Source organism: Doryrhamphus excisus, linkage group LG10 (genome assembly GCF_037039965.1).
Source record: "Doryrhamphus excisus strain RoL-2023G ecotype Guam linkage group LG10, RoL_Dexc_Guam_v1.1, whole genome shotgun sequence".
In the NCBI taxonomy this organism is placed as follows: Eukaryota; Metazoa; Chordata; class Actinopteri; order Syngnathiformes; family Syngnathidae; genus Doryrhamphus; species Doryrhamphus excisus.
Window position 1 is genome coordinate 17,298,688 of NC_136366.1, and position 26,215 is coordinate 17,324,902.

The 26,215-nt window shown below is 41.4% G+C and overlaps 1 protein-coding gene across 1 annotated transcript; it reads right to left on the minus strand.

Annotated features, from left to right (window-relative positions):
- Positions 1-26,079, minus strand: slc27a6 (solute carrier family 27 member 6). Its single transcript, XM_058059641.2, has 10 exons — positions 25,514-26,079; positions 15,037-15,243; positions 14,752-14,910; positions 9,865-9,989; positions 6,952-7,146; positions 4,565-4,655; positions 3,134-3,332; positions 2,625-2,722; positions 945-1,075; positions 1-799 (listed from the first exon to the last, which is right to left on the minus strand). The coding sequence occupies exons 1-10, from the start codon at positions 25,986-25,988 to the stop codon at positions 623-625; spliced, it is 1,857 nt and encodes a 618-aa protein (XP_057915624.2). The 5' UTR covers positions 25,989-26,079; the 3' UTR covers positions 1-622.
- Between the last annotated feature and the right edge of the window lie 136 nt (positions 26,080-26,215).

Below are 26,215 nucleotides of genomic sequence, written 5' to 3' on the forward strand. Positions count from 1 at the left end.
GGGGGGGGGGGGGGGGGGCAACTCATTTATTTAGAGTCGGCCCCGAAATGTAACAATATAAACACAAACGCACAACAAGGCACACATTGCAACATCAGAATGAGAAAACAAATGGATGTGACACAATACAAATATATTTTTTTAAAGTTCCAGATATTTCACAACAAAAGCTTCAGTTGTGAATGTGAAGGTTACCAAAATAATTTATCATAATAAGTCCATTACAGTGCATTCATGTCTGAATTTACTATACATTGTTATAATTGTAGTGGAAATAAATTTAAATGTTGCTTGACTGTAACAATATTAGAAATTCTGATTGTATTTAGATAGAAAATGTAAACCACAAATAGCGCAAACATGTAATTATAATATATTCAATAAATTGGGTGTGTTTGTTTCTTCATGAAATTAACTCTTACTACAAAAAAGTATTTGTATTTATTGTATTGGTGTACAAATAACTGTTCTTCATTGTGACAATGGTTAGTTTATAGCTGTTCACCAAGAACAAAATCACTGTTTGATTGCAGTTGTTAACCATGTGAAAAACAAGGCGAAGCCAAGCTACTTCATGATGTCACGTGCTTGGATGTGTGCCATTAACCCCCAGCAGAGGGCGCTATAGCTTGCGTTTGCCGCAGAGTATACTCTGGTACGTAGTGTCTGTTAAAGGGATATAGCTGTGCTGCTGATGGTCCAACACATAAAGAGGATCTGATATCGCTGAGGGGTTGAAGCCGCTCTGAACCAGCTGAAACTTCTGTTGCTTAAAAGTGCTCGTCATTTCCATGACTTCCTGAGGAGACAAACACAACAACGGTACATAAAATACCTAGACTGACAACAAATCTACTTTCAACACGGTAGAACAGAGTTCTATCCCAGGGAGTTTCCACGTGTTTGGATCAAAATCATGAGTGCTGAATATGCAAATATCTTACCTGAAGCCTTACAAAGAGGGGTTGAGCATATGTGGGTAAATCCCGCACCACATGCTCAAAAAGTTTGTTCCCGTCAAACTTGAGGTCTGGTCGTAAAATCATGGCGGCCATTCCTGCTCTTCCTTCATGTCCTATGAAAAACAACATCGAGCGTTAAGATCATCACTCTGCAGCATAAACATGTACTGTAAATAATCCTCTCTGACTATCTTGTTAAATAAATAAACTTGTTATTGTTGACTTGTTGGTTGCATTTTTGCTGTCCTCTCTTAAACCTTGTACAGTCGAACACTGGTAGCGTCATAAATTTGTTCCAGAAACTCTATCCAAAATGTATATAAAAAGATCCATTTTACCCAAAAGAACTCATGTAAATCTAGTTCATCTTGTGACATCCCCTGTGCCTCAGAACTACTACTAATCGTTTAAATATCGCACTGCTCCCAGATCAGTGAGAAAAAGGGAGCTCTTTCTTTAGCAGGAGCCAAGGAACTGCTAACAAGCTTGCCAAACCATTGGAAATGTCAGGAGGTCAGCACTCAATATACTCAACGGTCTGACTCACGGAGTCATTTTAGAAGGCTAAAATCATCACACAGCAACTTAACACTCCAAAGAGAACTAACAAATATACATTAATATTCCAAAATATACAATCATATCCCATAATATGATTATGGGATTGGCCAGTGGCAGCCATTGCTGGTGAGCTGAGCTGATGTTAAGTTGCTGTGTGATAATTTTAGCATTCTATGTAAGAGTACACCATGAGTCAGATTGTTCTTAAAGACATTATCCTTTATACTTTATATTTTAGCTGACTAAAATGTTGTGAAATTTGGTTGACTAAAACTAAATCAATTAAGGCAACTGGCAACTATGTCAAAACAATCAAACAAAGCAAAACAATCAAACCCTACGACTAAACTTCAATGGAAAACTGCTGTCAAAATGAACGCTGCTTCAATGTAACCTTGTATGCATGTGTCCATGGTTCTGAGTATTGCTGAGTATTGTCGAACAAATACTTTGCCAATCGGCAAAAGTCAGGGGGAGTTAAGGCTTTATGCTTTTAGTCTTTAGCTTATAACTCCAGTGTATCCTAAGGGGTGGTCCTCCACACTGGGGGCTGTGTCGGGTCTGCTGAGGGGGTGCCATCCTTGGGTCCCTTCGACCCGGCCGGCTAAAGGGAGGAACCCCCCCCTTTAATGTGGGGGTCCGCCCGTCTGTCGGAGTCAGGAGACCCGGGTGCTGGTCCCCCAATGGCACGGCCTGCGGCTCCTCCCAGTGTGGACGGCCCCAAAGGCGGCGTTTCCTTGATCCTCAGTGCCATGCCATGTCTCCCTACTGTGTGTGATTGTGTGATTGTGTGTATGTGTGGGTGGGTGTGTGTGTGTGCTTCTCGTATGGAGGGTGGGAGGGAGGGGCTTTCTTAGTATTTGTTTTCCTTTTAATTATAGTAATTGTTTTTAACTCTGTAAAGTACTTTGTGTTGCATGTCTTTGCAGGAAAAGTGCTATACAAATAAAGTTGATTTGATTTGATTTATGGCTTCAGTACCTGTTAGATTTAGTACCTAAGTTTGTAAAATTAACTGACAATGGATATCCTATCATTTCATCCTGTATAAACAACCATTCACATACTATATCAATATAAGGGTGAATGTTGGAACTGTACCCGGTATTTCCACCCCGTAGATGTTGACTTCCTGAACAAAGTCCAGTAAACCAAGAGTCTCTGCCACCTCTGTGGTTGCTACATTTTCACCTTTCCACCTGAATAAAATAAAAAAAAAAATAAAATAAAAATACAGGATATAGAACAGTCAAGAAATACCGCATGTTTAAGCCGGACCTACTTAATTTAGAGGAAAAAAACAGAACACCAAACCAATCACACAGGAAGTTAACACTGAAAAGGTGTACACCAGAAATATACCAACATGTACCAGTACGAGTTGAAACGTTTGAATGAAACGTTTTCCCACAACAGATGTTTAACATTAGTTTAAGTGAAAAAGTGCTGCATACATTGGTATTAGCTGATACTTGTATCGGAAAGGAAGTGCTGGACGGTATCAGGATATCAGATATCATAAAGGAAGCCAATATCAAGCATCTCCAATGTGAAGCTTCATCTTTAAGAACATATAACCTATACCCTCAATAAAGATAATTCAACCATACCTAAAGGTGTCTCCTATTCTGTCTTTGAAACCGATGAAGCCCTCGTGGTCTTCAGCCATAAGGTCACCTGTGTTCAAGAAGACATCTCCCTTCACAAACACATTTCTGATCAGCTTGTTCTCAGTCAGCTGCTTGCTTCCAGCATAGCCAAAGAAAGGGCTGCGGGGGCCTACTTTCGAGAGTAAAAGCCCCGTCTCACCTGAGAAATAAAAGAAAATGCATAATGTGATACAAGTCAAAGTCATGAGTATTGTGTTTTATTGCATACCCAAAGGGTCCCTAACATGATTCATCAACTTAACTGCTTAAATATTTTATATATTGTTCGTAGGGGCGCTCTGATCCATCGGCCACCGATCGATATCAGCCGATGCTTGTTTCAAAACGCAGATCGCAGATCCCAGATCCCAGATCCCAGATCCCAGATCCCCTCAACCGATCAGCTCAGCCTCATATTTGGGGATGAATACCGCCTCAGTACGGATTTGGGAACATGCAGACACTATGTAGCACTTTTAGTGCAGGAGGAACTTTTGTTCTGTGCGGGGCGGACATGGACTTCAGCCTTAAGACATGGAGCTAAAGTTTGGTTGCCTTCAAAACATAGAATGGTAGGGGTAAATTATTCTGGAGTTTCTTATCATCGGCTGCTTAATGAGCATAAAAGGGCTTAAATAGCCTGTTCGATTGTATATCTAGATAAATGTTCAATGCCATCTGGCAGAATATACCACAAGCCAAATGTGTTCCTTCGATGAAGTCATAAGTGAAATGATCACTGCAAAGAACGTCCATCTGTTCTCTGCACTTCCTCCATTCTTGTCTTAAACCTTAGCATAAACAGTATTACTCGGATAGTGTGAACATCCAGCAGCAACACAATGTTTTGGCATGACTATTATTTGGATGAAAAACATAGTGAACCAAGTCGACCTTGAGAAGTGTTTGTTTACTCTGCTTTGGCTTGTGTTACACAAGTGTTGTTTGGCTTGTGTTACTTTGCTGACGTCACTTCCGGAAACGAGGTTGAACTGCGAGAGCTCGCTAGTCACGGGTGACGCCATCAATTATAAGTATTTTTTTTGGCGAATTTACAGTTCGATTTAAAAAATTGAACAATATAGAATTACAAACTATTTATAACATATTTAAGCAAAGTTGATGGATCCTGTCAGGGGCCCTTTAAGCTTCCAGATGAATCTAAAATCTTAATTTGACTGCATCTCCAACTGTTGAATGTTTCACTGCTTTTTACACAATTTCTGTCAAACAAGGAACTGAATGGCAATGGTGAGATACCGTTGACCAATTGTTAGGTGAGGTCTTAGATTCATACTGGAAGCCTAATATCCCTGACTTTCTGTGTGCAGTGTAGATGAAGGCAGCCTTCAGTGAATAATCCTTCTTTTTATATCTTGGGAACACTCTTACCCTTCTTCACTCGCTGACAGAAACCAAACCGATCTTTCATCGGCTCGTCTTTCTTCACGTCGTACTTAACCAGGTCATACTTGAAGAGAAGCTGTGCAAAAGACAATAGGACACTCCTGATCAATATTTGAAGATCAGTTGAAAATTGCAAGAGCGTACATTTTGCAATGTTGGCTCTTAAGGAGGTTCTAAGTAGAGTTTAAAAGGCCAAATCGCAGAACCGTCATTCCTACTTTGTTCAGCAGTCCACCACAGTGTGTGCTGGGAGACATAGAAAAACTTACGTACAGTAAAGTCTCGTTATATCGATATCGGTTAAAACGAATTACTACTTATTACGATACTATTTTCATTTCCCGGCAAATTTCTAGTCTTTTATGATATAATTAGCTCCGTTAGTACGATACCCGGTTATTATGATAATCCGGTTACTACGATGCCCTTTTCATCTCCCGCCAGCCAATTTGGTCTGCTTATATCGATACAAAAGCAGCTTAAATCAATCTTTGCTTAAGGATTTCAATACCAAAAAAGAACACGGCGAACGGCTGCTTCCAGTCAACTTTATTTTTCACACTTCCACCACCAGAGTGCAGCACACACAGCGGAAAACACCCGTCCCTCGCGCCTACCCCTCCGGGTGGCAACACCTTCCCTATCGATAGTTCCGGGGTGAATTATGTCCCGGTAACTGGTAATCACTACAGCGTAAGTTTATTTTTATTTACTGTAGTACAAAATGTATTGTAGTACAAAAGCATGCTAGATACGCAATCCATGAACTCAAGGAGAAAATTACATGCCATATCAAAGATCCGCCCACTTTTAATGCAGTTCGGCGCAGGATCGGATATATGGATAGTCCGGTTATATCGGTATTTTTTCCGACTCCTGAGAATATCGATATAACGAGACTTTACTGTATAAGGTTCTCTGATGCTGTCACATATATACTGATTATGGGATCTCTGTTAGTATAGTGAGCATGTTTCTGAGGTGACATCAAAAATGTTCACCAAAATTGTATTCAATCTTATGACCAACTGATTTGGTGAATGAATGTTTCCGTTTCTTCTTTCACCTCCACTTTGTTCCCAAAGGCCACTGCTGTGTGTGAGGTTTGATGACATTATGATGCGCTAGTGTTCATACTTGTTGGATACATAACCTCGAGCAAATTCATGCTAGTGCCCTCACATCATATCTTCTCTCTGTAAACCAAAGTTCATGTTTGCACGAGTGGTGAGGGTGTATTCGTTTGTAGTTCTTGGAAGCTCCTTTTCTGAGATCATTATTTTGCTGAGTGCAGTTAAACAGGATAAGGCGCTTTAATGTGTGACAGGAAGAAGAACACATAACCCCTCCACCGTTTGACGACCCTGCACCACTTGAAGCTCCAGTCCAAACTCTAGCAAATTCCCCCCTCTAGTAAGTTTTTCCTCATAAAATCAGGTATCATAGGGCTACTTACCCATACAAACCCAACAAGGATAACAGAAAAAAACCTCACAATTTTTTTGTGTTTTATCTCGTAAAAACCCTAACCCTAACAGAAAATCCTGTGTTGTAGTGACTTAAGACCCCGGGAAGAGCAGCCTAAGAATAGCTGCAGTCAGAGGGCTTACAGCTAAATACATCCTTTTAACCTCCCTGGCTAAGCATTAGTGGTGATAACACCTGCTCCTTATGGTGTAATCCGTCTATTTTTAGGGTAGGGAGCATAGGTACACTCCTGATCAGAGTTTTAAGATCAGTAACCAATAACCCTTCTCTATGGGAGAAGGGTTTAAGGAACAAAAATGTCTCCTTCAATGCCACAAAACTTTGAAAGGTGGAAGAAAGTTTTATCCTCTGATGAGGAAAAATTTAACCTTGATGATCCTGATGGCTTCCAACGTTACTGGCATGACAAGGAGAGCCCACCTGAGATGTTTTCCTTCAATAGAACAATGGAGCTTCTGGTTGTGCAGGGGTGTCAAACGGCAGATGTCTATTTGGAGATGTTGCAGGGGCTTTTTCAACAGGACAACGCTGCGGTTCACAATGCCCACCTGATAAAGGACTTCTTCCAGAGGAATAACCACAGGACCATCCTGTGTGTTCCCCTGATCTAAATCCAATTGGGGAGCCATCTTCACCATCTGGAGCAACATTCCCACTCGCCCCTTGGAAACACTGGCATCAAGCATGCCGGTTCAGGTCTTTTTGGACGTCTATGGTCTTAAACTTTGGATCTTCACATAATTTTTTGTCTCAGTCCCATTTATTCTTTCTACATTTTGAAGTTCTACTTAGGACCTCCTTAAGATCCAACAGGAGTGTAGTACAATTTAAATGTGAAATTCCTTTATCTGGATCTGCAGCAAAGTGAATGACCATCCACTGACCCTGTAGAAGAAGTTGGAACGTCCCACTGTGCCAATCTTTCCAATGTGGTTCATGAAACACAGGTTCCCCTCAGTGGATCCGTACACCTCGCACATCTTAATGTCGCCGTAGCGTGTCTGGAACTCCTTCCAGACATCCTGACGCAGCCCATTCCCAACTCCCATCCGCACGGTGTGAACTTTGTCCATCTCTGTCTGAAGAGTAAAAGTAAAAACTTGTTATTCTGTACCTGTAGATGTTTCCAAGTGAAATATCATTTGGAAACAAAACATGTTAACAAAACATTTCAGCTAAAAGTGCAAACCAAGGCTCCAAGGGGTTTCTAACCGGAAAAAGTCGGGCGGTGAGTGGAGGCATAAATTATAGTGCAATATTAGTGCAGACCTGCCAACATGTAGGAATTTGTTGTACTCAGCATGCAATTGGACGATTACGCTTGTATGCTTCACTGCTCTCCGTTTTTTTTAAATTTAACTGGTTTCTCTTTTAAGTTCAGTCTCTGCAGTCATTCATTCATTCATTTTCTACCGCTTTTTCCTCACGAGGGGGAGCTGGAGCCTATCCCAGCTGTCTTTGGGCGAGAGGCGGGGTACACCCTGGACTGGTGGCCAGCCAATCACAGGGCACATATAGATAAACAACCATTCACACTCACATTCATACCTATGGACAATTTGGAGTCGCCAATTAACCTAGCATGTTTTTGGAATGTGGGAGGAAACCGGAGTACCCGGAGAAAACCCACGCATGCACGGGGAGAACATGCAAACTCCACACAGAGATGGCTGAGGATGGAATTGAACCCTGGTCTCCTAGCTGTGAGGTCTGCGCGCTAACCACTAGACCGCCGTGCCGCCCCAGTCAATAAATAAATACTAGATATTGTCAGTGTCTCAATAGTATTCCAAAAAAAACATGAACAAAAAATATATTTTGCAGAATGATGACTGGAATGGATAAATTCATATTTAACGTCACTTTTCTTTGGCCCCATAGCGGGTTAGTTCCGCACATTCAGGAAATGGGTTTATTCCTACTCTCTTCATGACATTTAAAACGTGGTCAGAAAGCGGGCGGGCCTTTCTGTCACCATTACGGCGACTAAGCCGATCAACAAGTAAGCGTGCACTTCTGAAAAAGAAAACACCCTTGTTTCACCGTTTTCCAATTACCGCTAATCAATCCCAGTACAAATGATGCTAGTGCCATGGCCAAGTTTGCTCCCACTCAACCAAATAACACAAGGACAGTGAACAAAGACGACTTTCAGTCCTGCATCCATAAAAAAAGGGCTCTGCCATCATATTATGTGTGTGTGCATGTCAATGTGTTCACTGTGGGAGGAGGAAAACACTAAAACAAAGACTTTCCTTTTGCTTGGCAGGGCACTGGGTGATTCACTAATGAGCGATTGTGAAGTAGCAAACTGTCACAGATGTTGGCTGATTAGCAGTGCAGAAAATACGCTGAGCTTCGACAAAATATGAAGTTGTCCTACGAAAAGGCAAATTTGGTTATGTAATTATTATGGAGTACAAAATATGTCAGTAACCTGTACAGTGATCATTCTTCTGCCTTTTTTGTTGGCATTAAAATGTCTTAAATAGATGTTGTTTACAGGTTACAAACAAGTTCTGTTCCTCGATTATGATGTCAGTCAAGTTTTAATGTAAGCGGGAACTTAATCCCTCGTTTATCAAGGTTAATTGGTTCCATACAGACCGTGGTAAGTGAATTTCTACAAAGTAGGACTCATTTAAAAAGGGTAATTTCATAGTTGGTGCATAGAAGACCTGTTTATGACCTTTAACATATGTTTTTAACATTATTAGAGCCCTCTATACATTAAATAAGACCCCTATAATCACCTTTACACTATATAGTAGAGACAATAACACAAAATAAGACAGAAATAGGAAATACAGTAAAGTCTCGTCATATCGATATTCTCGGGAGTCGGAAAAAATACCGATATAGCCGGACTATCCATATATCCGATCCTGCGCCGAACTGCATTAAAAGTGGGCGGATCTTTGATATGGCATGTAATTTTCTCCTTGAGTTCATGGATTGCGTATCTAGCATGCTTTTGTACTACAATACATTTTGTACTACAGTAAATAAAAATAAACTTACGCTGTAGTGATTACCGGTTACCGGGACATAATTCACCCCGGAACTATCGATAGGGAAGGTGTTGCCACCCGGAGGGGCAGGCGCGAGGGACGGGTGTTTTCCGCTGTGTGTGCTGCACTCTGGTGGTGGAAGTGTGAAAAATAAAGTTGACTGGAAGCAGCCGTTCGCCGTGTTCTTTTTTGGTATTGAAATCCTTAAGCAAAGATTGATTTAAGCTGCTTTTGTATCGATATAAGCAGACCAAATTGGCTGGCGGGAGATGAAAAGGGCATCGTAGTAACCGGATTATCATAATAACCGGGTATCGTACTAACGGAGCTAATTATATCATAAAAGACTAGAAATTTGCCGGGAAATGAAAATAGTATCGTAATAAGTAGTAATTCGTTTTAACCGATATCGATATAACGAGACTTTACTGTAATATAGTGTTCCGGACCCGTGGTTTGCAGTTACTGGTATTTCTAGCATATTGCAGTCCATTTGTCAGTTTCTGTTAGTAAATCCAGATTTTGTTTTTTTAACTAGATCTATTCTCCGACTCTTATATTCATTATGGGTTTTCATTCCAGGGCTAACCAGTCTTTTATTTTGGCACTGTCTATGTCGTATTCTAGACGTGACGTCACAGCCATGATGGTTTCGGTTTATAAAACTTGCCAAGGGGCGTGTCAAAGTCACCGCTTCATCGTTTCTTTATGTATGGCAGCAGTATGATAAAAAACATTTTTGGGAAACAGAGTGATGAACTGCAGATACCAGTATGTTGTTTTTACCTGTGGCTGGTTGCAGAGGTATCTGCACAGTTCACCAATATACTGGAACACTGTCACATTGTACTTTCGACAGTCACTCCAGAACTGTGATGCTGAGAACTTCTTCTTCAGAACGCAGGTGGCACCTGTGATGAGCAGACAATGAATTGAATACAACGTTACAATAACAATGTTACAAACAATGATACAGAAACACGTTGGTTTTTTGTGTCTTGATTTCATCCAGCTCATGAGTTTCCCTTAGAGAAGGGGTCTCAAACATGCGGCCCGCGGGCCAAATGTGGCCCGCAGGACACTAGTTTGAGGCCCCCGCCTTGATATGAAAGTTTAATGTTCGTGCGGCCCACGCAAGTTTGATATGGATGCTGTATGGTATCATGAACCCAGAAAAAATTATTACGTTTGATTAATGTTCATGTTAAAGGTTAAATAACTGTTAATAGTTATCCTCCCTATCCGTGTGGAAGTGGTAAGTTTTTGGCTATTTAAGTTTAAAGGAAATAACTTCAAGGCTACCGTCTAGGTCACTAGCTCTCAAGTTTGCGAGTTAGCATGTGTCTCGAGACCCTGCAGTTGCGCAATATGTTGTAAATAAAAAGAGTATAAATGTGACTATAGTCGTGTTTTGTCATGTCTACATGGCTCTAATAATGCTTTGTTCATTTTAATCTGAAAAAAATAATTTGTCTACCCACCAACTATATGTGGTTTCTTATTTTTTTATTATTTGCCGTTTTATTGTTATTATTATATTTATTTATGTATTACTGATTGATTGATTTTCTTTATTCTTGATTTGTTTATTTATTTTTCATCTTATTTTGTGTAGAAAAATTAAAAGTAAGATATTTGAGAACAGGAAATGGAAGGGGTGTCCACACTTTAGTTAGATGCCAATGACCTCTCCATGTTTTTTCGGATCAACTGGACATTGACCACCACCAGCCGGTGTCAATGACTTTGGCATCAATTCAAGATAAATGATTCTTTGGAGGACAAGGGTACTATTTATTCAATGTTGTGAAGCAACATACTGTGTATCGCATTCAAGAGATTGCCCACACCAGCATATTTTAATAGAATGCACGGATGAATGCCGACATGGTGGACAAAAATGAAGAAAGCATTGAAGGATAAAGTCACAGACGAATAGCAACACGGAAAACAACATATAGCCTGACTTAGTGGCAGGTTAGTTTGAATCTTGAACTAGATGGAGCCCTGATGTACACACACATCTGATATGAGCCACTTTATTGAACCAAAATAACCACAATATCAGAAATTGCAGAGGCGAGAGAAAGAAAGTGGAGGCATGGTTGTTTATGTGGCACTAATAGTCGAACCTCAGTTAACATACAGTTAGCATTTTTTTCAGTGTACATCTGCAAGATTTTGCCTTGGTTTTATTACATTTTCCGGGTTAGTGTACAATATGGCACGTTAATATTCATTAAAATAATGGTTTACATCACAGTGTGTGCCAGCCTGCCACTGGGCCGCACCACAACAACAACAAGGATGCAATAACTCTTCACAATGGTCTTCAGTCTTTGGTTCCAGTTCAAAATATCTTAGCCAAGTAAAAAGCGGGTCATCAGAGAGTTCCAATGTTTGGTAGATACACGTTGGCCAGTGGACACAGGGGGTGTGGTGGTGAACCAGGAAAATAAAAAAAAAATAAAAAAAAAATAAAACCATTCAAAGCTTATGATGCAAGAGTACATGCATATGGGCAGCTGTAAAAATAAACAAACTAAAACGCAAAAACGAGGTTTCTTATTAAAACGTACTTAACATGACCTCATTTCAACCTGTAAAACTTGACTGTAAACAATGCACTTGAGCCTGTTTTGTCACTTTGTGTTATCTTATCTTTCCTGAAAGGGACCACGTGGAAGAGATACGTATTCTGCAGACTACAAACTGAAATTTGTGGCTGAAAACAGTAATCAAGCAGCAGAGAGAAAGTTTGGAGTAAGTGAGAAACTTGTTAAAGCAGAGGCTACTCTTACTGCCATGAAGAAAACTAAACAGTGTACTTTTGTACTTACTGTTTGTTATGATACATAAACACTGGACACCTTTTCTGTTCATGTTTATTTTTCATGTAGATGAATTACCATTGTGTAGGATAGCATATCTTACACCTATTCAGCCTGTTCTCTATTCCTTTATTAATGTTAGAACTTGCCTTCCAAGATGATGTAATGTCTTCTTTTGGTCAAGTAGTTTGTAAAATAAATTAGCCACAAAAAATGGGACTTATACTTCAGTGCGACTGCATTCATTCATTCATTTTCTATACCATTTATCCTCACGAGGGTTGCGGGGGGTGCTGGAGCCTATCCCAGCTGTCTTCAGGCGGGGTACAATCACAGGGCACATATAGACAAACAACCATTCACACTCACATTCATACCTATGGACAATTTGGAGTCGCCAATTAACCTAGCATGTTTTTGGAATGTGGGAGGAAACCGGAGTACCCGGAGAAAACCCACGCATGCACGGGGAGAACATGCAAACTCCACACAGAGATAGCCGAGGGTGGAATTGAACTAGGGTCTGCTAGCTGTGAGGCCTCCGCGCTAACCACTCGTCCCCCGTGCAACCCCATGTGCAATTTATGTCTGTTTTTTTTTCCACCTAATTATGCATTTTTGGCTTTGTGCGACTTATAGTCCGGAAAATACGGTATTTTCCCAAATCCAAAGAAATGACCATGATAACTGCATGAGAAGTAGATTAGTATATGGTCATGTTTTGGTCTTTGTGTTTTTCACTCACAGCCCATCCCCAGGCCAAACTCCCAGACCCCCCAATGCAAGATGTGATATGAATCATAAAGAAATGCAACAACATAAGCAAGTCAATGAAAAGACGTCATAAAAGTACAGATTTTGTTTCTATCGAGTTTTTCGTTTTTGGTTCCAAAGGGATTTTCTTTGACAAAGGAGGATCTTAGTTGAAGTTGAGTCGAGCTTGCATTTCACAAGGATATGCAAGTTTGCTTTATCACTTTGTATCACAAAATTTAAGTAGTACTGTAAGCTAGTAAACTAACCAAAGTTTATAAGTGTAGTTAACGTATATTATTATATAGTACAAATAGGGACTCAACGTATATAACTAGTACAGTGGCAGTATATAGAAAAGTGTACTTGTGGTATACTTTAAGTATATTAGAGTATACGTTTTATAAACTTAAAATGTTCCAATTTAATCCGAAGAAGTATTAAACTAGTATACTTTCTAGTACACTAAGAGTACATGGTTTGTAGTATACTTAAAGTATGCTTTCTATAAACTTAAAATGTTCAAATTTAGTCAGAAGAATTATTAGTATACATTCTAATACATGGTCTGTAGTGTACTTTTATACTTGAAAAATGAACTTCCAAGTATACTATTTTTTTGCCAAGAGACATTAAATACAGTATTTCCTATGCAGTCATACAGTCTATATAGTCAGCCATATCATGTCCAACATGACCAAAAGAAGTTCCCCTCCCATTTTGTGTGAAAGTGGTAAATTATTGCCTCCTTTATCCTTCTTACTTTCTTAATTTTGGCTCGCTAGCTTGCTAATGTTTAACCTTCCTCTTCTGGTATCACCTCTTATGTTAAAGGGTCGGTTTTGATCCATGTATTAAATCATATAAAATACACTAAAAACAATAAGTTACCAGCAAATTTGCTTCTCATGTCTTGGTTACCTTTTTAGGCTTCCTCATCCATGAAAATGTTGGTTTTAATACTTTTGGTGTGGGCATGTAGGCCTTTTTTGTCACTATACCCCTCCATTTCTATTTCCAAAAATGGTAAAATGAACCTCAAAAGAATCATATTAATAAATTGAAGGTTCTTTTGTTACCTGGTTATTACTGAGGGATATAGAACAGCTTCACCACCAGCAACCTCTTCATCTGACTCGCATCATCTGTGTCTTCTGGATCATACTCCACGTTGTCCTCCTGCTCATCTCAATGGCTATGCTGGTCTGTCCTCTCCGTAATGGCCACCAAAAATTTGGTCCAGATCTTGGTTCACTGTACTTCTTGCCATTTTTTCCATGATCCAAATTGTAAAAGTGAAATCAGCCATCAGTCAAATGAGTGAATTCACCTCACATGTCTGGACCTTGTTTTTCTGCTGGTATACTGGAAAAGCGGTCAAAATGAGAATCCCCTGAAGCTTACATGATGAGAAGAGGAGCTGGTTGTCATTGTGTTGGCTAATTGTACACTTATGATTTCAGTTGTGGCTCAAAATATTGCTTTTTAATCATATTATTATAACCGGGTCCAAACCGACCCTAATAATACAGTGGTCATAATTTCAACCAGGCCATTTTTAAATTTAGTAAAAAAAAAATTTGTTTTATTTTGTTGAAATAGAGTTTTCTGACAAAGTCAAAAAGCCTTAATGCAATAAACAAATGTTATGTGATTCTTTGTATGCATTAAAATGTAAAACAGGTCGATGCCGACCCTACCACAAGAGGAAGGTTAATGTTATGGCCGTATTTTGTGTCCATGACTGCAGGGAACAGTTGAGTACACAAAAGGGTAAAAATTGAACACGGGGGTGTTATTTCATATCTGGGGGGCTCTAAAAATGGTAAAATAAAGTTTCTATACTGAAATTACGCAAATATCCCATTTATTAATATTGAACCCTACTTGGCGGAAAATCACTTATTGCGGTCGGGTCTGGAACCAATTAACAGTTGTTACTCCAAATTTGAGTAAAATGGAAAAAAAACAAATATTTCATCATCTGCTCAGTTGACACTACACCACAAAGATCTTCATCAAATCATACAGACACCTCAGCAAAGGGTTTTTCCACGTTCTACCCATACTGCGAACCGTGCAAACTTACCAAGCTCGATGGTTCCACCAATGCCGATCAGTGAAGCTGCACTGTGGTAAAGAGGCAGAGGGATGTACATGATGTCCTTTTCAGTCACTCCAAACGCCCAGAACCCTCCTGCTGCTTTCAAGCTTTGGAGGTGAGTGATCACTGCTGCCTTAGGAAGCCCTGAGAAGGGAATCAAAACATAGACAGATACTAATTCTGAACCCTTCCCAACATGCCTTATGGGTTAGAAACCACTGAAACTTTGCAATCTGTGGTGGCCTATGACTGTATGACCTCGCTACTCACCAGTCGTTCCAGAGGTGAAGATGTAAAGGGTCGGGGATTTGAGGGAAGTGACAGCTCGTAACATTGCTGGTACAGGTTTGTCGGATGCAGCATCTATGTGAGCCGACAGGTTGTCCACCTGCGTGTTCCCACACTGGCTCTTCATGGTCCACACCTGGATGTTGTCCTCCACGAGGGTGCTTATGATGCCATCAAGACACGCTACATCTGGGGGAAAAAAAAACATCCATGTCACAGTTATAATAATATCTATATTTTTATCTTCCAACCTTTCATTTCAATAGTGTTTACTGCAAAATGACCCAAAATGGAGGCAAAGAAAGTTGCACACTTGCTGCCACATCGTGTCTTTGGCCTCAATCAAGTCTAATATGAATTTCACCCTTTCATTCATCATTTATTTGCATTTGGAATAGTTTCTGGATCTAAAACTATGAGTGTAAAGCTATAACTGTTTTGTGTTAACAATATTGATACTTGTGGCGTCAGAGTACAAGGATGTTTTATGATAAAAATACATTAAGACTCATGCAGTGTATTATCAACAACAAAATATATGCAAACCGAGGCAAGGTTTTGGTTTTAACCCAAAAACATGCAAACCAGGGCGTGCGTTAACCAAGGTTCCACTGTAATTATCACTGTCCACCAGCAGAGGCTTTTAAGTGGTAGAGTGGTCACTTGTTTATCGCCCGACCGTGGTAAGTGAATTTAGTAGATTCCAGTATTAATACATTTCATAGTTAGAGCAAAGAAAACCTGTTTAACCATTATTAAAGCCCTGAAATAACATGAAATGACACCCCATAGTCATCTTTACACTCCTATTATTCTTTATTTACACCACATTGTTAAAGGATCACTGCAGGAACACAAGACATGACCATGGCTGCATAGCATGCTAGCGAGCTAACTAGTTAGCCTCCAATTTGTTTATTTTGACTTAACAAAAGTGTTTCAAATGGAGTGGGGAAGACAAAGTAAGAAACTAAAAACTTACCACTTCCACATGGAATAGGAGGACAACTTCAACAAGTCATGCTAACAACATGCAGTGTGATGGCAATGGAATGAATAGTCAATGTTTTGTTCACCTGGTGGCAATTGAGTACTACATACAGTACAACATGTATTTCATTATTTTTTGACGAGTAACGGGCCATAGTAAACCACAAAACTGCAAACATTTTTTGATTCATTTTCATTCGAGATGCAATGCAATGTAATAATAATAGAGGTAATTCGCAGACCTTGTTAAGAATTAACGGTTCGCCCACTGAGCCCAGCAAGCTTTTGGAGCTTGAGTTGAACCAAAAAAAGACCCTGAAATTCGAACCGATCGTGGAACCATGATAATGGAAAAGCAAAGTGTAGTAATGTGGTGCCCGAAGGCCGCAAAAAAGTCATGAGGCAGACTTGCAGTTTGCCCAGGCTAAGCACATTTATTTAACATGGAAGATAAACTTATGAAAAACACTAAAATACAAACAAAAATAATTGGAAAAAATAACTTGACTTCCCAAAAACAGCAAAAAGAAAAAATGTTTTCACTCACATCACTGAGCAAAGTACTGCAGCAACACCACCACACATCACTGTCCTCCAGCAGCTCCTTTTATAGGACTCTCAATCTGCACAGAATGTCCCACTTTTGTTTGTAGGTTGGTCTAAAAAACACATCTAATCATGAAACTCTTAAAACTGGATTTCAAAACTATCATCTTATGTGAACCCACTGCTACTACAACTCTCCATAAAACATTAACACAAACACATATTTCCCTGCCCGAACCCAAGATTAAATACCCATCAAACCTTAAAACCCCCTCCCCCATCCCCAGTTGCACCATATCCACAGGTAAGATGACCTCTGTACCTGTTCCTAACGAATCACGTTATGTATGCATATTTCAAGAAAAACCTGCATCTCAAAAAAAGCCTATTATTAGTATGAACTTCAGTCTTTTTTCCATTTTTGCTGTTTTTTTCAAAATATTTCAACTTGGTTCTGAACCAACATTCGTAAATTTCCTTTTTCGTAATATTATGATTTTATTCCCATGATTTTTTGACTTTATTCCCGTAATATTATTACATTTCAAAGAATTACCTTGTTTTTTCTCTTAATATTTTAACTGTCAACTTTATTTATTGATAAACTTTATTAACTATTTTTTTCACCATTATATTTTGACTTTATTCTTGTAACAATCTATAATTTTTCTGCAACCTAATTTTTACTTATTTCCAAAAACACATAATAATTATGTTTTTTTTTTAAATATTTCAGATTTATGCGGCGACTGACGTTATTTTTTCCTCATAATATTACGCCATGATTTAAACTATGACTTTTCACATCGTTATTTTTGTGCAGTTACGACTGATTTTTCCATTTTTTTTTAATGTTGCCATTGGGCTTTATTTTTATTTTTCTTGTTAAATGATACTTTAGAATGTGTTGCAGGCCAAGAAAAAAAAGAAAAAAAAACGTGAGCCGCCAATGACCCCGGATCGCACTTTGGACACCCCTGCTCTATGGCATCTGCAACATTAACAGATGTTAACAGTTTGAGATATACTGTACATCGCTATAGGTTGCACTGTATACCGCCATATGGGTTTGATGCCATGCCAGAGGTCCCTGTCAGTCTGTGTATATAATAAAGTGACATCATATTCTCTGTTAGGTAGCAGTGAGGACGCTTTTCATAACCAACATCATGCTTGTTTGGTTGGGTAATGGTCACATGGTTGGAGCATGGTAATTCCTCTTAACACAATTCTCCTCGTGGAAGCAGGACATCAGCAGACCAGTTCAACCGAGGCCCCACTTCAGTTTAGTTTAGACACTGACCAAACATGCAGATCCACATTTTTGAGGATGTTTTTTTTTTCCCCACATAGTCCCAGTCTGTGCCAATTCCATATTATTATTGGACATACACACGTGGACAGAATTGTTGGTACCCCTCAGTTAAAGAAAGAAAATCCCAGAATTCTCACTGAAATCACTTGAAACTTACAAAAGTAACAATAAATACAAAATGTTGAGAATTAAACAATTGTTGATTAACATATTAATGAAACAGGCCTGGACAAAAATGATGGTAACATAACTTAATATTTTGTTGCACAACCTTTTGAGGAGATCACTGCAATTAAAGGATTTGTGTAAGTGTCAATGAGCCTTCTGCACCTGTCAACAGGTATTTTGGCCCACTCCTCGGGAGCAAACTGCTCCAGTTGTCTCAGGTTAGATGGGTGTCTTCTCCAGATGTTTCAGCTCCTTCCACAGATGTTCAATGGGATTCAGATCTGGGATCATAGAGGGCCACTTCAGAATAGTCCAACGCTTTTCTCTTAGTCATTCTTGGGTGCTTTTGGCTGTGTTTTGGATCGTTGTCCTGTTGAAAGACCCATGACCTGCGACTGAGACCAAGCTTTCTGACACGAGGCAGCACATTTCTCTCCAGAATGCCTTGATAGTCTCAAAGATGTACACCACAATTTTGCCTCTGTTTGTGTACATTACGAGTGTCTTGTCGTATTATTATTATTGTATGTGATTCCATCTGTACTCTTAGTATATTTTTTATGAGAAACACCCTTCCTTGTTTTACATGCATAAACAATTCTAAATGCATACAAATGATGAACGAAAGGGCTAAATGAACATTGAATGTTACTCTAACTGTGATTGGCTGGTGACCAGTCCAGGGTGTACCCCGCCTCTCCACCAAAGTCAGTTGGGATAGGCTCCAGCATACACCAGCGACCCTAGTGAGCATAAGCGGCATAGAAAATGGGACATTTCGGACATTAGGGATGTCCGATATTGTTTTTTTTTTTTTATGAAAACCGATATACGGATATTGTCCGATTCTCAATTTCTGATTTCTGACAGATGACATATCTCCTGTGGTGGAATGAACACATGTGTGTTGTATACAGCATTTTTTTAAATATCTGTTTTCATGAGTTTTGGTCTTGACCTGATCGGAATAGTTTTAGCAAAATCTGTAGACATTTCCTCATGCTTGGTACGTCCCGATAATGTGATCTCCCTGAAACAGTATCACATTTATCCACCACCACAGGATGTCTCTTTTGACACGGTTGCTACAAACAAGACGCCATTCACTACCTCAATTACTCGTTTCCAGCTGACAGTGTTGCTAAATTGGCAACACTGATCCCTTCCGCTACATCTTCTTATTCTATGGCAGACCAATCACCAGTCACTGTATGGGAAACACTGACATACGTAGGTTTAAGAAGCATATCATGAATAAAAGACTGCTATTTTGTGGTTGACTATGGATTTTTTATTTTAGTAAAAAAAAATGCATATTTAAGCATTTTTATGTATAGAAATACAAATACTAGAGGTGTCACAAGATCGGGTCAATGTGAAAAAGATGATTTGAGATTTTAACTTTACTTCTACTTAACTATAAAAAATATGACAATACATTGCAATTCACTAATATCATTTCTACCATGACACTGTACTATGTAAATGACCTGATGTAAAATCACTGAATCACTCCGTTCAGGTCGTTGTTCTATGGAATAAAAGCGCCAAGGTGCTGAAACCAAAGCATGGAACATAATAATCACGTTCATTTTCATTGGGTTGGCTGTTGGGGTCAACATTTTGTTTTCTTCTCATTGCATCTTTTGTTCTAGTTTGACTATTTTTGCTGTTTTTTTATTTTATTTAATTTCTGCAGTGATGCAATGACAAAATGAGCCACGGTCCACGGATAGCCCCCAATCCGCACTTTGGCCACCCCTACTTTTGTGCCTCTTCGTCAGAGTCGGACTTGTGGCTTGTTGGCTCAGTGTCGTGGGCGATTGACGGCGTTGAGAGAGAGACTTGGGAGTTATTTTTGTGTCTTCATTTTGAGGTAGCAAAAGCAGATTTTGGGCCGTGTCAATGTGCAGAATTATTTCCATGGCCATACTCTGGGGCTTGGAAGGCGACAGTGCGACGTCACGAGTGAGTCTGGGTGCTAGGTGTGAGAGAGACGTGGGGGAGCTAGCAAGGAGTTGAGAGGGTGCGTGTGTTGCTGTGGGTTGTGGCCTACAGCAGTCCGGGTGTGAGTGAGCAGTTTACCGCTATCAATAAAGCGACTGAAGTGCATCAGCGACGCGAGTGTCTCATCTTTACCACAACCAGGCATTACATTGGTGTCAGAAGCTTCGGTCTCAACCCGCTGCATGACCGCTGTTGTGGCAATTTTGGCACTCAAAGTAAAGTGAAGGAGGAAGTTGGTCAGTGCGTGATAAACCTGCCAGACGTGTTCGACGCTCAAGCGACGGTAAAAGAGGAGGCGGATGAGCTTGTGGTTGGCATGTCTGAGGCAAAGTTGGCAGAGCACGGATGCCATGATCCGCAATCAATATGCATGCGCCAAAACGAGGGCGCGGCCGCCCAGGGAGCAAACATGGCGGCGCCCATAAGTACACGTGGGACCTCATGAAAGGACTGAAATTCTCCAGTAGGGGGAGTTGGGAGGCCTATAAAGCTCAGTTTGAGCTGGTGGCAGATGCATCAGGTTGGCCTGAGAGGTTGAAGGCGCGGCTGTTGGCATCATCACCGACAGATGAAGCAACGTCCTGCTTGCTGCTGCTGAGCCCGGAAGAGAGGCTTGGTTACGGCAAGCTGGTTGGCGCAATGCAGAGGCGCTTTGGGGTGTTTGACCTGAAAGACATGACACGCTGTGAGTTCAAGCGCCGCGATCAACAGCCAGGTGAGCCGCTCCTTTGCCCATGACGACAGGACCCTGGGTCGGCGCGCCTATGCTGGGATGCCAGGCTTGATCCAGAAGGAGTTGATTCGGGACCAGTTCATCCAGGCATTAAGACCAGATGAGCTGTGCCTGCATGTCCAGCTCGCCCACCCCACAACCCTGGATGAGGCCCTCACGCTCGCCATGGAGAGGGAGATTGCAGCCAAGGGGGCGCTGCAGTCACTGGCCCACCCGGTTGCAGCTGCAAATTTGGTGGAAAAGGCTGAACAAAGGCCAGCGTGGATGGAGGAACTGGTCTGAGTAATGGCCCACCACGAGGAAGAAGGTGATCGACACACACGCCCCGTGATCTGCTGGGGGTGTGGTCATCTAGGCCACCTGCTGCGTCGCTGCCCCAAGTTGAAAGACTAGCGGGGAAACGGGAGGGGGCCCGTGGATGGCACGGGCCCTTTCTGGTGTTAACCGGGAACTGCAGCCACCAGAAGAGGCTGTGTATGGGCTAAACAACGGTGCAGCTGTTGTGACAGTGGGCTGGACGGAGGTGGGCGACCCCTGTCATGTTCGTGTGCAGATTGGAGATGTACCCTGCATGGATACTGGTTCTTCAGCCACAAGGTCTGTGTGAGGTCTGACGTCGTTTCAGTGGGGACCGTTATAGAGCCAACCTCAAGCAGACAGAACAGTGAACAGGTACCGGTGAGACAGCACGGATGAAAGGCAAGGGGGGGCGTCTCAGCATCCTTTGTGGCGTGGGTGGCAGATGTGAGCGACCAGTGCACCCGCAAAGTGATGGCCGAGTGGAGCGGTTTAATCGCACCATGCAGCAGCAGCTGGCCAACCTCACCTCTAACCATCAGCCTGACTGGGACCGGCACATTCCGCTGGTGCTGATGGCCTACCGCTCAGCTGTCCAGAGTTCTACAAGTTGAACCTCGTCCTTGTTGATGTTGGGCCGGGGGATCTGGACACTGGTGGAGTTGGCGTTTGGGAGGTCACCAGACAGCCCAGAGGACCGCCCAAGACCTGAGTATGCCCGGAAGTTGCAGGACCGGCTGGAGGTGGCTGATATGAGGCAGAAGAGGAACCATGACGTGAGCAGCAAGGGACGTGACTTCCTGCCGGGTGAGCTAGTTTGGGTTTAGAGGATGTTGCCCAAAACTGGACAGTCATTGGGATGCACCATGCAGGGTGCTTGAGCGGGTGGGGGAAGTAGTTTATAGAGTTGCCGTTCTCCCTAGAGGCAGAAGAGTTGTCCTGCACCGGGACAGGTTGGCACCGTACAGGGGCCGGGACGTTCCCCGGTTCGAGGTGGGGCCTGCTTCACTGGCTGGTTCGGAACATGCGGTGGATCCCAGTTCCCCGGATCCCACCGCTGTTGTTCCTGTTCAGCTGCTGGCATCACCTGAGGACGGACATGTGTCAAGTCAGAGCCGGCCCCGGAGACGGAGGCCGCCTTGGTTCAGGGAGTTTGTTGTTGACCCCCCAGGGGAAGGGCTTATTAAAGGGGAGTACAGTGTAATATCTGTGACTTTGTTCATCTGGGCCTTTAATAGGGCGGGTCTTGGAAGGTGACGGTGCGACGTCACGAGTGAGTGAGTCTGGGTGTGATGCTCGGTGTGACAGAGACGTGGGAGAGCTATATATTAGTTTATATTAAAAAAATAAACTAATGAAACAGACCTGGACAAAAATGATGGCACCTCTTCAAAAGATTGAAAACAATTTGACCAGAGTCACAGGATTATCTCACGTGTGTCCTTTAATTGACATCATAGGTGTCTTCAAACTCATAATCAGTCAGTCTGCCTATTTAAAAGGTGACAAATAGTCACTGTGCTGTTTGGTGACGAGGTGCGTACCACACTGAACATGGACAACAGAAAGCGAAGGCAAGAATTGTCCCAGGACATTCGAAAGAAAAGTATAGACCAACATCTGAAAGGTAAAGGCTATAAGACCATCTCTAAGCAGCTTGAAGTTCCTGTGACAAGAATAGGAAATATTATTCAGAAGTCTAAGGTCCGCGGGACAGTAGCCAACCTCCCTGGACGTGGCCGCAAGAGGAAAATGGACGACATATTGATGAGATGGATAGTTGGAATTGTATCCAAAGAGCCCAGAACAACTCCAAAGAAATTAAAGGTGAACTCCAAGGCCAGGGTACATCAGTGTCAGATCGCATCCATTGGTCGTAGTTTGAGTCAAAGTGGACTTCATGGGAGACGACCGAGGAGGACACCACTGTTGAAAGCAAATCATAAAAAAGCGAGACTGAAATTTGCGAAAATGCATGTTGACAAGCCACAGAGCTTCTGGGAGAATGTTCTATAGACAGATGAGTCAAAACTGGAGCTTTTTGGTAGGGCACATTAACTGAATGTTCATAGACTGAAAAATCAAGCCTACAAAGACAAGAACACTGTCCCTACTGTGAAACATGGAGGAGGCTCAGTTATGTTTTGGGGCTGCTTTGCTGCATCTGGCACAGGGTGTCTTGAATTTGTGCAAGGAACAATCAAATCTCCAGTCTGTCAAGGCATTCTGGAGAGAAATGTGCTGCCTCATGTCAGAAAGCTTGGTCTCAGTCGCAGGTCATGGGTCTTTCAACAGGACAACGATCCAAAACACAGCCAAAAGCACCCAAGAATGGCTAAGAGAAAAGCGTTGGACTATTCTGAAGTGGCCCTCTATGATCCCAGATCGAAATCCCATTGAACATCTGTGGAAGGAGCTGAAACATCTGGAGAAGACACCCATCTAACCTGAGACAACTGGAGCAGTTTGCTCCCGAGGAGTGGGCCAAAATACCTGTTGACAGGTGCAGAAGGCTCATTGACACTTGACACATGATATTAGTGAATTGCAATGTATTGTCATATTTTTTATATTTTGTCATTGTCTTTTCATAAAAGTAAAGTTAAAATCTCAAATCATATTGTGCTCATAGACCCGATCTCATGACACCTCTAATATTTGTATTTCTATACATAAAAATGCTTAAATATGCAATTTTTACTAAAAAAAAAATCCATAGTCAACCACAAAATAGCAGTCATTTATTCATGATATGCTTCTTAAACCTACGTATGTCAGTGTTTCCCATACAGTGACTGGTGATTGGTCTGCCAGAGAATAAGAAGATGTAGCGGAAGGGATCAGTGTTGCCAATTTAGCAACACTGTCAGCTGGAAACTAGTAATTGAGGTAGTGAATGGCGTCTTGTTTGTAGCAACCGTGTCAAAAGAGACATCCTGTGGTGGTGGATAAATGTGATACTGTTTCAGGGAGATCACATTATCGGGACGTACCAAGCATGAGGAAATGTCTACAGATTTTGCTAAAACTATTCCGATCAGGTGAAGACCACAACTCATGAAAACAGATATTTTAAAAAAATGCTGTATACAACACACATGTGTTCATTCCACCACAGGAGATATGTCATCTGTCAGAAATCAGAATTTGAGAGTTGGACAATATCCGTATATCGGTTTTCATAAAAAAAAACAAAAACAATATCGGACATCCCTAATGTCCGAAATGTCCCATTTCTATGCCGCTTATGCTCACTAGGGTCGCTGGTGTATGCTGGAGCCTATCCCAACTGACTTTGGTGGAGAGGCGGGGTACACCCTGGACTGGTCACCAGCCAATCACAGTTAGAGTAACATTCAATGTTCATTTAGCCCTTTCGTTCATCATTTGTATGCATTTAGAATTGTTTATGCATGTAAAACAAGGAAGGATGTTTAAGAGAAAAGCGTTGGACTATTCTGAAGTGGCCCTCTATGAGCCCAGATCTGAATCCCATTGAACATCTGTGGAAGGAGCTGAAACATCTGGAGAAGACACCCATCTAACCTGAGACAACTGGAGCAGTTTGCTCCCGAGGAGTGGGCCAAAATACCTGTTGACAGGTGCAGAAGGCTCATTGACACTTACAGATATCGTTTAATTGCAGTGATTTCCTTAAAATGTTGTGCAACAAAATATTAAGTTATGGTACCATCATTTTTCGTCCAGGCCTGTTTCATTAATTTGTTTTTTTTAATTATTATGTTAATCAACAATTCAAAAGTGATGGCTGATTTTGATTGTTTAATTCTCCATTTTTTTTATTTATTGATACTTTTGTAAGTTTCAATTGATTTCAGTGAGAATTGTGGGATTTTCTTTCTTTAACTGAGGGGTACCAACAATCTTGTCCACGTGTTTAGCGCTTCAGTTTGTAGTTTGAAGTCGCATAGTTGTACGTTGTTTCTCCGCTCAACCAGTGAGAATGCCTGGTCTGTTTTTATTGGTGTGCTGCGTTGGTATGTTGTGATGTTTTTGGGTTTTCTTGTTGTCACACCATGACTGAAATTGTTAAGCCGACAGGTCACCCGGTGGAGTCTAATGGGGTGTGATGGGTGTGTGTGTTAAATGCAAGCTTTTTTTTTTATACTGCTCTTAAAATAGTCTTCCATGAACCTTGAGCACCACAGTATGTTAAAAATTTTGAAATATATAAAATCACATATGTGATTAATTCAATCTGATAAAACATGTTTACTAATATTAATCCTGGAACCAATTGACGCGATATTAATTAATTAATCTTGTCAAAGAATGACCCAACAAGATGCCAAGAATTACTAGTGATGGGGAAAATTCCAAAGAACGTCAACGTCATTTGAAGCGCCAAGCACGTGCCATAAGACGGAAGAGGACTTCTTTACCTGCACCAACTATGATGGTTTTGGCCCCACAGCAGTTGAAGCAATGGAGCAGAGATCTCGACTTGATGTTCGTGTTGAGAAAAGCCACCGAGCAGCCGAGCTTCGCCAACCCGAACCACACGCAGATGAAGTCGGGCTCGTTGCTCATCAGCAAGGCGACGCAGTCTCCTTTCCTCACGTTGAGTTTGTGGAGGAAAACATTAGCGAACTTGTTGCTGCGCTGCTCAACGTCCTTATAGGTGAGGATGCGTCCTTCGTAGATCATAAAAGGCTTGTCGGGGATGCGTTGAGCCTGCTGGATGAACCTGTCCAGGACGGTGCACACTCTGGAAGTGAGCTTGAACATCTCCAGCCTCAAACCATACCGAATCACGTTCCACAGGAAGAATACATCTTTCCAAAAGTACGGAAAACAAAGTCTTTGCAAAACATGGAGAGAACAAACAGCCACGACCAAAGAGCCCAAGCACAGCATCGTATCTGCTGGCAGGAAGGAGATGGGTCGCTTCTCACCACGCGCTAACACATACTACTACATAATACTACATGCTCAACGTGACAAACAAACTGTCAGTGACGTCACTCGGCTACAACTTGTCAAGGCCCAATGGCAGCAGCTTTACCGGAAATGTTGGTTTCAAAATAAAAGTATCGCTAACCAGTCCGGGAGTAGAAATCACATATTGTTAATAACTGCGACAA

Excerpts from the sequence above, each read along its gene's own strand:
- slc27a6 (XM_058059641.2), bottom strand. The coding sequence starts at position 25,988 with ATGCTGTGCTTGGGCTCTTTGGTCGTGGCTGTTTGTTCTCTCCATGTT. Across the intron at positions 15,244-25,513 it reads AACCATCATAGTTGGTGCAG|ATGTAGCGTGTCTTGATGGC; the intron begins GTAAAGAAGTCC and ends TTTTTCCCCCAG. Across the intron at positions 1,076-2,624 it reads CTACGGGGTGGAAATACCGG|GACATGAAGGAAGAGCAGGA; the intron begins GTACAGTTCCAA and ends TGTTTTTCATAG.